This window comes from Nothoprocta perdicaria, unplaced genomic scaffold (genome assembly GCF_003342845.1).
Source record: "Nothoprocta perdicaria isolate Ctin4 unplaced genomic scaffold, notPer1 scaffold_30, whole genome shotgun sequence".
Lineage (NCBI taxonomy): Eukaryota > Metazoa > Chordata > Aves > Tinamiformes > Tinamidae > Nothoprocta > Nothoprocta perdicaria.
In genome coordinates this window covers 4,301,280-4,313,136 of record NW_020455533.1, presented here as the reverse complement: position 1 = coordinate 4,313,136, position 11,857 = coordinate 4,301,280, and the positions used below count along the sequence as shown (strand labels likewise).

The 11,857-nt window shown below is 49.3% G+C and overlaps 1 protein-coding gene across 1 annotated transcript; it reads right to left on the bottom strand.

Annotated features, from left to right (window-relative positions):
- Positions 1–7,189: 7,189 nt before the first annotated feature.
- Positions 7,190–11,641, bottom strand: EMC8 (ER membrane protein complex subunit 8). Its single transcript, XM_026042286.1, has 5 exons — positions 11,633–11,641; positions 10,869–11,020; positions 9,652–9,721; positions 9,051–9,145; positions 7,190–8,768 (listed from the first exon to the last, which is right to left on the bottom strand). The coding sequence occupies exons 1-5, from the start codon at positions 11,639–11,641 to the stop codon at positions 8,609–8,611; spliced, it is 486 nt and encodes a 161-aa protein (XP_025898071.1). The 3' UTR covers positions 7,190–8,608.
- Positions 11,642–11,857: the final 216 nt, after the last annotated feature.

The window sequence follows — 11,857 nt, the reverse complement described above, 5'->3', positions numbered from 1 at the left end:
CGGGACGCGCAGGCGCCGCGGGGTCCCCGGCGCCCCGTCCCCATCCCCGTTCACGCACGTCTTCACGCCTGTGGGAGCRAAGGGCCGCGTGGTGATCCTTAATTAAAGTTCCCGGCATCCCCGGGAACTGCCGCACTATCCAGCAACAGGGAAAATCCGGGGCTCATCCAGCCCAGGCTCTGGCTGCGGGATCTCGGCACTGCCAGGGGTTGGGAGCCTGGCTCCCGAGGTCGGGAGGAACCGCAGGAAGGTTCCTGCAGCGGGATTGAGCTGGGAGCGCGTCTCAAGAGTGCCCTCTCCCGTAGGACGGGACGCGGCCTCGCCGGGAAGAGCCTCAGCGGGAAGCGCTGCCTTCCCGCGGCTGTCGGAGCCCAATGAGGCCTCCTGGGAAGGCCGTTTCGGGCACACGGGAAGCAGGAGACGAGGGTGAAGGACACCAGGGGACACATGGGGGAGACCCTGCCCCAATGCTGCCGGCTGAGCCAGCAACACGACCATAGCAKGTTCAGCTCAACCCCATAGCAGCCACCAGAGAGTCCACAGCAACGCAGCCCCGGCTCCCCTCGCCCATCGGGGCTCTTGGGGGCCGACGGGTGCCCGGCTCTCGCCTKCCCCCAGGGAGCAGACAGCTCTAATCTGCTTTTTAATCAAGAGAAAAGCCCTGCTCCGGCCGGAGCCGGAGGTTTAACTCTTCCGAAGCAGCAAAGCGCCCGGCGGGGAYGGACACTGATAGTTTTAATCTCTTTTTAATTAAGGATAAAGCCCTGCCTTATGCAAGAGAGCTGGCGGTGGGCAGGGAGGGGGGTAATTATATTTTATTCAAGAATCACCGCTTTTTTAAGGAAAAATAGAGAGGGAACCATCACGGTGCCCAGCCTCGTCCCAACTCCATGAAGGGAATAAAAGTCCGGGGAAACGCATCGGGACGCGCGCCTCCCCCATCCACGGCACGCGGGCGCCTCCTTCCCCRCTCCCAAACCTTGGGGGACTATTCCCAACCCCGGGGCAAATTCCCGACGGAATTCCCACCCGGAAAGGAGGCCGGGGCCCCCTGGGCCGCACTCACCTCGGAAGCAGGAGCCCTCGAGCCCCATGTTTTCATCCTTGCCGGGCGGCCCCGGCGCGGGCCCTGCGAGAGAGCGCGGAGCCGCTAATGCTTCCAGCGAGGGCAGCGCCGGGCGGCTTGATCGCTCGCTAAAAGCATGCACCTATATGCACGCACGTACATAAATATATAGATATTTATGTGTGTGTGCGTGGCTCCTCGCTGCCTGGGCACAACAGGAAGCTCCGCCGCTCGGCGGCCCGACCGCGGCTGATGTCAYGGGGCGCTCGGTGACTCAACCTGGAAGCGCCCGACGCCGGCGCAGGGGTCCCCGCCGACGCTCCCGGCCCCGGCCGGGGAGTTTTCCGGTTGCTGGAGGCTCTGCCCGGCCCAGTGGGAAAGGGGGGTGAAGCTGGGATGGATCCGGGGGAGGAAGGTGCTGGGATGCGGGCAAAGGGGCACTTAACTGTTCCCGGGAGCCGCTGGCATCCCCCTCGCTGCCGCACCGGGATGCAGGATGGGACAGGGAGCCCCGCGGGATTCCCAGCCCAGCTCCCGCATCCAGCCGGGCCGTGAGGTTGTGCTGGCGGCGGGGATGCTCCCAAGGTTGGTTTCCAACCTGGTTAATCAGGTTAACGAAGCCCCAGCTCCTCCCATCCATCCATCCATCCATCCATCCATCCATCCATCCATCCATCCATCCATCCATCCCCCTGCCCTCCCACTGTCCCAGCCCGGCAAAGCCCCCAGGGCACGAGGAAAGGCAGCTTTTCCTTCTCCAAAGGAGCAGGATCCCTCGTATGCAGCACGAGGCTGTTTTCTACTCGCCTCCTCCCCGGTTGCGGTGGGAAGGCTCCTCCGGTTCCCGTCAAACCGGGCTGAAAAGCAGCCGTTTCTGTGCTTTCATCGCTCCCTCTCACAGAGACAGGGATTACGGGACACCTTGGGACTTCACCTGGACATCATTCTGCGCTGATTCCAGGATGTCCAGAGGCCTCTGCCGAGAGCAGAGCCCGGCACGCAGCTCAAGCCCGGCTCCCGCGCGTGTGATACGGGTAGAACCTGCRGAAGGGAAATGAGCAGTTTTGCTTCTCTGAATCCCCCAAAAACAGCGTTATTGCAAAGTTTTAGACTCAAAAGCCGGAGCAGGATGTGCATGAGCGGCATGAGGCAACAGCAGCTGGGGGTCCCCAAGAACCCGCTCGCGGGTGCACCCCAAACACGTGCGGGGACCGGGGCAGAAACGTCTGCAAYGAGCGGCTCCGGTTTCGCCCGGGGAGAACAGGCCCATGAACCAGTGTGTGCGTTTTTTGAGCTGCTCAGCAGCAGATTCCAAGGCTTGGGATAGGACAGGCTATAGCAGAGGATAGCGGAGGATAGAAAGATGAATCCTTTCGGCTCCCACCTCAGCCATAGCCTTCGGCAGCAGCAGTTTCCCCTCCTCAAGCTCTTCTGATGCTCTGAAACGACCCGTTTGCTTCTGTTGGGAAAGAGCGAGAAGGTCCGAGCCCAACAGCGCTAGAATTAGCCTGGCCAGGAGCAGCAATTGCTTTTATCRCTAAAATAGGAGCAAGGGCTGCGGGAGCGACCGAAAGCTGTGGCTGGGAGGTAGATATTAGTGTGCTAAAATAACTGTGGGCTGCTCTGTGGGCTGCGATACATCTCCATMCACTGCGCCCACCCCCGGCTTTCCACAGCCTTCTGCCCCAGGATGAAAACCAAAGGCCTCCTTGGACATGTTGGTGGGGTCTGAGGGTCTCTCAGAGGGTCTCTTGAGGTGCCTGGGTCCAGCCAGTGGGATGAGCTCAGAGCTTTGCAAGGAAAACCTCAGGGAAGAGATGAGTCACAAAACCCCGTCTGTAAAAAACCCATCAGCTGCGGAGCGCAGCTTATGGGACACCGGAGAAGCCCACGAAGGACTGCAGCTCCACGGCGAGGTGGGATTTGCTGCTTCCCCGCAGGGAGGAACTGCTGGTTTGGTGACRAACAGGTTTATTTTAGGAGGGAGGAAGTGGATGCACCTTTCTGGGTCACAGAGGCACCGGCTCTGCTAACGCAGCCCCTGCCCAGGCCCCAGGGAAGGGGAAAAGAAAATCCCTGTGTGGATGGGGAGCAGGTGGCTGCGGGAGAAGCCGTGGGAAGGGGGGAGCCTGTGCCGAGGAGCGATGGAGGATGCGGACTTGGGAACCTGGAGCTGCTCCAACATTCCCCAGCACAGGCTCCGGGCGGGAGCAGCAGACGGAATCACCAGCAGAATCCATGGAAACACCCCCAGAGAAACCCCGGGAATGCTTGGAACCCCTCCCAGGTCCATGGGGATGCAGCCCCCGCGAGGAGCGAGCACCTACCTGGAGCGCGAAGCAGCGAGCTGGGCTCTCCTGCCACAGCCCCATCCAGGGCGATTCCCTTCCCTGCCGGGCACGGATCCAGCGCCTGCCTYGGAATTGGCTTAGAGACCTGGCCGCGTCTGCCGCGTTTCTCAGCTCGTTGAGCTTCAGGTTAATCTGGGCCCAGATTTCCCTTTTATCCCCTCATACAAGCACTATGCATTTTTTCAATTAGGTGCCCTCCTAAGCTGTAGGGGAGGTTCTGTTCCTGACCACCCACACGGCACAAAGGATCTCCCTGCACTCATCCCAGTGGGTTTTCCTGAACTGCTTCGGGAGTAGCATGGGGAGGACGACTTTATGAGGGCTTTGCAAAGCTGGGCTAGGGGTGCAAAGCCTCTGCTGTGCCCCGAGATCTGCCAAGGAAAGAGCTGCACGTGGTACCCCCAGGGGTTGGGGCCTCTGAAAAGCGCCTAGGAAGAAAGGCAGGGGGGTGCACATGGACAAGAGGGGCTTGGGGTGCAGCAGATTAAGAAATAAAGGCAGCCGATGGGTTGCAGGAGACCCTGGTGTGTCTGTGTCCCCCGGTACTGAKGCCTGCGGTGGGAAAGGTCCCAGGAGGCGCGTTTGGCTCCGAAACCTACCGCAGGGTCAGGGTTTGACAAGCCCTGGAGCCGCCCAAGGGCTCCGTGTCAGCGGCGCAGCAGCCTGCGGAGATGGGCAGGGAGCCAGAACTGAACCCGCTCGGAGCTGCAAACAAGGGCCACCTTGTGGCAGTCCCCGCACAGCCGCCCCAGGGCGGCCCGTTCTGCCTCCCACCCCGGGCCCCAACGGGAAACCCCATCCCACAGCGAGGGGCCTGCCGCAATCCGCAGGGATTATCCGCGTGCAGCCTTCCAGTGAGCCCCAGGCAGGAATCACAGTGGAAACAGGTGGGCTGTGCCGGAGGATGAGGAGGCTCTGTTGAAACCCGCTCTAAAAAGTGACAGCGAAAATCAATCGAGGCCTCAGCAGATGCATTAACACAATGATATCACTGCCAGCTCCAGGGTGCAGGCGACCCGCAAGGAAAACAAGGAGCTTGGGGGTGGCAATGGATGCATCGGCAAAGCCGCACATGGGGACGGGAACCTCCTGCCCCAGCTCCACCACCTCCAGCTCTGCTCCGGGAGCTAAATTAGAAGCACGGATGAGAAGCAGCTCCTGAACACTCATCCTTGCCCTTGGGAACGTTCTCCAAGCTGCAGTCAAGTGCAAGCCCTCGTCTCTGCCATTAACATTTGCCTGCTCTTCCCGCATCCCGCCGCTCCACCGGAGCATCCCGAGACGCTTCACGAGCGCAGCCATTAGGTCTCTAGCCAGGGAGYGGAGGCGCCGCTTTCCTTGGTGCATCTGTCACTGTCACCTCCCTCCGCGTGCGTCTCTGCCACTTAGATAAGAGCTTCCTGGGACGAGGGATCATCTCCCAGTGTGGAGCAGGGCTGGAGCGCTGCAGAGCAGGCACAAGGAAGACGTGGCACCCTGGGGTCCAAACACAACAGCAGCTCRGGGGGAACAGAGCAGCCAGCGCTCTCCGCCACGCTGAGATCCGAGCGTCTCGGGAAGGGGAAAGACCAAAACAAGCCCTGGCCAGAGGGCATGGGCTCATCAGGCATCTGCTCTTCGTGCTCTTAGCACTGCACAGGCCAGCGGGAGCACCAGGAATCACTTCCACCAGGGATCTAGTCCCAGCCTGAACGCTCTAGGACTCCGGGATGTGCCCAGTCCTCAAGGCAAACAACGAACACAGGCCMCAAAGGCTTCATGCTCCGAGCTGAACGTGGAGCTTTGGGGCCAGGGAGCTGCACATGCTCTGCCCCCSGGCCTGCCTTGGGGCAACTCATGTATTGGATCAATCCAACCTCTATTCCAAACAAAAATGGCCTTTAAAGCAACCCCTTGACACATGCTCGAGCCTGTTCACCACGGCTATTAAAGATGAGCACTCATCCACGTCCAGCAAAGAGTAACATAGACCCTCATATTCAAAAATCCAAGCACTTGGAGCTGTTTTCAGTTAGTTACAGAGTCTGTTTATTACCGATTTTGTAAAACATTAGGGTTGACAGTGGCAAAAAAGGAACCTGACACATTGCTGGAGGAGTTTTGCATCTCCAAGTGCTTTAGGTCTTGCAGAAGAGGTGAAGAGAAAGAGCTGCTGGGCAGGCAGACACCAACATCTCAGATCTTGGTGAATGAGGGGGAAAAAACCTAACTCTGCATGTTGCCAATTGCTAAAAAAGCAAATGAGACAGACACTTTCCTAGTGAAATCTTCCCAGCTATCTTGAGCGTTCCACTACTGGACATGCAAGCTCCTTTCCCAAGTTTTTTTTTTTYCCTMAAAAAAAATGTTTTAAAGGAATTACCTTGAGTTTCTCTAATTAATCCAGTTGGATCCCCAAGCCAGGAAAGCAGTTGTTGTCACGGGTAAATCAGGAAAAGAGAATACAGCCTTCTCAGAGCCTAGCAGCTTCCTCGTTCTTTTGCATGGGCTGCTCTGGGTTGCCTTGGCTTTATGAAATTGCTGTCTTTTGTTCAGCCTTCAATGCAAATAAGAGAGGCGAGATAAGATCTGAGCACTGCAGCGCTTGTCCTCTTTGCTTAAAACCAGCCCTTGCCTCGACTGGTGGCAAAACACTGGACAGACCTTGCTGAAAAGCAAAAGCAAACAGAGAGAGATTAAAAAATGGAAAGATAAAATATCTGAAGCTGCTCCCCTTCCGGCAACTTGTCCCAGTGGTTGGTCCCCAGAGCATTCATCATTTCCCTCGGATTACAGCCTGATGACACGCATTGTGCTTTGTCTTAATTTTATTTTGCAACTTAAGGAAAAAAAAAAATGTTCTTTCCAAGTCATTTATCATCTTGGTGAGTGTTAAGAGGAAAAGAAAGGGTGGTATATGCAAGGGCAGATTAGACTGTATTAACATATATATGAACAAAGCTTGGTTATATGACATCTACTTACAGAGAATGAGAAATACATTTCCTGTGGCTCAGGAGACACACCAGCTTATATTTCAGAGTTGGCTAATAACCTCACATAACTAATGCAGCATGTCTTGCTAAGATAACATCTGTCTCTGGAAACCATAGATGAGACTTCACGAGATGTTTGCACCAAGTGAGACAACAGTCTCCTTTCCTGCAAAACGCGTGATCCGGGCCGCTTGCTCTGAACACACACCGCCAGAACGCTGCTGTTCCTAGGAAATTTGAGAGACGGGTAGGAAAACAGGCTCGGAAATACACTCATCTCACTGCTCGTCAGCTACATGCTGGTTTTCATTCAGCAAGCGAAAACATTTCCCTCTCCCACAAGTGTTTCTGACTCATGCTTAAGGAAGACTATTTGTATTGTCTTCCTTCAGCACAAAAGTGCCAATCCCTTTCGCAACCCCCATCATACCTTATTACTGTAGAGAAGGGGTCAAACAGACCCATTAAATTCAAACCTTTATCTTTCTCTTCCTTGGACAGGGAACCAAGCCTCAGACATAATAGTTCTGTTGAACTGGAGCTGCAGTTAGGGCCAAAGTGGGACTGAATGGGACAGCTCATTCTATTTGCTGCTTACTATTTCAGCCTTATCTTGTCTCTCACTAAGACCGAGACTAAAACTTGTGCTTATCTAAACAGAAGCAGAGGTAGACCAAGAAGTCGACACAATCCCATTCCTCATTTTTTTTTTAAATAAGGAAAATAAAAAAAGAGGGAGGAACTTGGAGACAGCTGGATCATTCGGTGGACATGGATCTTCACTGTAAAAACTTACGGGGGAGGGGTAGGAAACTGAGAGAAACAGCCAAAAGATTGAGGCTACATTAACTTGACAAACGTGCATTAGCAGCAAGACAGCAGGACTCATTAAGAACTGGTCACTCCCAGTCCCAGACTGAGGGCTGGCATGTGCATCRGACACCAGGTAACCAGAGTGGACAGGTTGTCCATCCATCAGGCCTTTTTTTTCTCTTCTCCATCAAAAATTCCACAGAAGATCCAACAGACACTCCCCACACCAAATGCATTTTGAGGTGGTGGGGCCCATGGTACAACAACAGTGCATCAGCCAAGTGTTTTTCTTTCACTGAAACTGCTTCTGCTGAGTTCATTAAGTTCACCAGGTTTAGCAGTTACAGTAATGTAGTGAAAAGAAAGAGCAGGTAAGACGCACTATGTCTGGTGCACCTGATAAAAAATAAAACATATAAAAATAATGTAAAAGGAAATGAAACTACAATTGCTTTCTCTTTGACCAGTAAACTTATTCTTAGAAATCAACATTGATTAGAAAGAAAAAGAAGCTTAACTAGAATAGCTCTGGATTTYTTGATCCAGCATACTTGGATCATTTGCTTTCAACTTGGAGATACATTTTTTAGACCTTCTTAAATGGACACCATATGCATTTATTGAAAATTAGATGTTTCAAAAAACAGTCAGAAAAGACTGCATAAAATTAATATGTATTCCCCTCTCCTCTCCTTCATRGAGAAACTCTTTTGGAAGTTTCATTCAAAATCATCAATGCGTTTCCAGTCTTTTTTTTTTTTTTTTACCTTGCTTATAACTTTTTCAGGCAATAACTGAGGCTGTAAGCCCAGGGAGAGCAGGAATCACTGTCGGATTTGGGAATATTGCTTTAACACGTTATCTGTAACTGCATCATGCAAAACTGCTGCACAACAGGTGCCATGGGGGCATGGTACATCATCTTCAGCACCTTTTGCTGCCCTGATACAACGCCCAAGGACCAGTTCGCCTTGGATTTTGTTTATGTATCTGACCTTAAAATATCTCATTTGAGCACAAGACTGATTCTTCTGAAAGATATCTTCGCAGATCTTTAAAAATTATTTAAATATTACAAAAGCTTAGTTAAAACTTGTTAATATGAACAATGGGGACAAGCAGTAGCTTCGGTTTTGAACGCTAGAGCAAAATTCACTGCAACTGGGACTGCATCCACAGGGGCAGCTGCACCTGACAGKTTGCAGTTCTTTCACGGAATCTTATTAAAAAGATTGGATTGCTTGAGGACACATCACTCTTTGCAATGTGACATGTCACTCTTTTTTAATCAGTCGGGTTTCCACACACGGTACTGAACATTACTCTATTTACATTCAAAAATATCATTTCTGTATCTTCAGCACATAGTGGAAAGGCCCATAAATTAGTCAGTACAAGTCTCTTTAACACAGGTGGAGGACGGCTTTGTTGATCTCTGGGTTTGTCCAGTCATTCCGGATATCATCCAAGTGATTATCAAAATCTACCAGTGTCTCATAGGACTTGCTGTCCAAGAGGGATGCAGCAATTCTCTGGGCTTCAGACCAATCTTCACAAAAATCACTAGGAAGCAAAATAACTCAGAATTAATCATCATCGCAGAAAAATCCCCATCCTCTCCTTCACTCTGGAGATGTGTCACTCTCTACAGTGTGGTCACGGTGAAGCAGGGGCACACGCTGCCTGGGCTTTAAAAGGTGGCTGTTCCCTCTCAGTTTACACCCACCACCCTTACGATATCATTTAGCTACAATGAAAGTTTTGCCCTTATAGCTATACATTTTTGACCAGGCTGCATCTTTTGCTCACTACTCAGATTGATTTATATGTCTCAGGTTTACTCACACGTGTGGGTCTTTGCACCTCCACTTGTTCTCGTGAAGTTCGTACACGTGGATGGCAGGTTCTACGCACTCCATTGTGAACTTAGTGTTATCAACCTGGAGAGTAACAGGAGACCATGGTCTTATTCTTCCCCTCAGGACCCCAAGTAAAGAGATGTGATTTTTAAAAGTCAGTTTTTACAAACAAGGCACCTTACACTAACTCATTCACAGCTTTGGATTCAAACTGGCAGATTTTCACGTGTTTAAACCACCTATGTTCTTTGTAACTGCGACAAGAAGGCAAAGCATCATTTGTTTCATGCAAGAYACATTTAAATCACAGAAAGGCTCTGAATTAATGAATATGCCACCTTTGTGAATGTCTTGTAAGCACAGAAAGTCTCCACTTCCTCTGTGACAAAGCAGAGCTAACGGCAGCCACTTTGCACACTTATTAACAACTCCACCGGCTAAAAAATGATGGTTTATCTTCCCCAGAGGATTTGGTAGGAAAGGGCAAATTAGTCACTTCACCATTAAAAGGTCCAGAGAATGGCATTTAAATGGTCAGTCCTATACCACGGTCATAATATTAACAGTAGGGAAAGGAAGTAATTTACCATTATGAGTGCTGTATCATTAAAGCCTTCTGCGATTCTGGAGGCCACCTTTTCAGCAACTTGGGTTGGGCTGCAGAAAAAGGTGAAAAATAATTGTTATCTGAACCRTGACACTTGAGCTCAAGCCAGCAGGAAATATGCTTAAAGAGATGTGAAAATTACACTGTGTACTTATAAACAGGAACAAGGTATCAAGCTGATGCTATATTTGATTTAAGTCAGGAGGCCAAGAAAACCCTAGCTCCTCGCTTCAGCACATGATTTGAATCTTAGATATGCTCAGGAGATGTGTTTTTGAGCAGCAAAATGCTTACTGCAGATATACAGCATATATATTAAATATCGATTCTAAGCAATGTTATTTCCTCTTGATAACTGTGTGTCTATAACGGGGCGTTTCCAACATATGTGTTGGTTTGGTTACTTTTCTGCTCTCTCCTATCACTGCTGTAACTATAGGCTTTGTCTTTTTAGGTTTTTTTACTCTTGTTTTATCTGTAAAATATTTTGTGAAATTCTACATGGAAAATAGAATTTAGGTAACGATAACTGTCAATTAGTATCTAACCAGAACCACCAGGGCAAGGTTTCTGAAAAAAATGAATTAATTGGAAAATTATACCTCCTTTTCAAAAGCAGAGCTTTCTAAAGCTTCCTACAGAAAACACATGCACTAGAGGACGTTCACTTTTATGCAAGTGTAACTTGTCCATTAATACTACTCCTGTGGCAAAAAATAGGCAAAAAGCAGGATTTCTGCTTGGCTGACATCATCTTCCTTTTTATGACAGTCCCTTGACTACATAAGAAAAGAAGTATTTTACTCAGGGACAATTAAGCAACGTGGTAAGAATTAGATCACTTCTGAAAAACTTTCCAAAAGGTAGAGACATTAATTAGAGTTCAGAAAATAGTTATTGCATAAGCAAACCACCTGCAAAACCTGGCTTTTTCCCTGCTAATTGCAATTAAATTGGCTGGCAGTCATTCAAATAGTGGCCTGCTATAACATCCACTGAAGAGGAGAAATTCAGGAAGGACTGAGGTTTCTGCACCTGAACAAAAGCCGTATCCACCAGCACCACGAAGACAATGTGAAAACACATGACGGGTGTCAAAGTTARTCAACATTCACCATTTATGTCAGTGATTTTTGCTGGCAGAGTACAAAGTACAGCATAAAAGAGCAAACAGAAGGAGATATTGCACCAACACACCTGGCGTCTTTCACACGTTCATTTGCCTGGTAATATCCAGCTATCACGTAGCTATTTTCCTTGCACCAAGAGTCAATCTGAAAAAGCAATTGGAACAATTGGGCCCAGGAAGTCAAAAGCCACCAGCACACACAAGCATGGAAAGTCTGTATCTGTCCTGCAAATAAAATAACAACTGAGATCTTAACAGTATTTCTTTCCAATTGCTTCTTAAATTAACCAGATGGTATTTACAGATATTTTAAAAAACTAAAAAAGAGAAAAATAAGCATTTGGTTAATGTTTTCCATCTTTGTACAAACCAAACAAAAGAAAAAGTGATCCCAATCACAGCATGGCCTAAATTTAAGTGACAGGATTTTAGAACACTTGATCCATGCTGTCTGGGACAGGATTTCAGGTCTTGTTAATTTATCTTGCTACTTTCAGTTAGTSTTCATTTAGCTGAGAAAAAACAGGCAGGATTCAGTGTGTGGATCTGTGACCATACTGCCATTTCAAAAGAGAGTTTCTTGATTTTATTTTAGATGTAACATTGCTAGAAGGTTAAAGCGCAAATATCATTTACCTGAATTAGCAATTGAAGTTTCAAGAGAAAAGTAAATGTGTAGCAGAACAATAAATCAATAAACTTGTCCCTTTAACAKTGTTACATCCACTCCATTACCAAAGGCTTTTGCAATAAAATTGTTTTCCTTTGAAAGCTCACCTGCACTGAAAGTACCTTTCTGTACATTTTCAGTGCTCTCTCTGCTTTATGCTACATCTGACATTGCGCTACTAGCTCTGTCTGGCTTTGAAAAAAAATATATATCTGTGCGTCGGTGTGTGAGAGAGATGGTTTTGCTTATCATTAAGGATACCAGGTCAGAATAATACAGAGCCTTGGAAGAAAGAAATTAAGACAGCGGCTAGTACTTCCCTCTGCTATCCTCAGAAAGCATGCATTGAAAAAGTTATATTAAAATAGATTACAAAATAYATCTTTG

Coding starts and splice junctions, on each gene's coding strand:
- EMC8 (XM_026042286.1), bottom strand. Junction 9,722..10,868: donor GAACGTGTGAAAGACGCCAG/GTGTGTTGGTGC, acceptor CTTTTTCTGCAG/CCCAACCCAAGTTGCTGAAA. Junction 9,146..9,651: donor ATGATACAGCACTCATAATG/GTAAATTACTTC, acceptor GTTACTCTCCAG/GTTGATAACACTAAGTTCAC.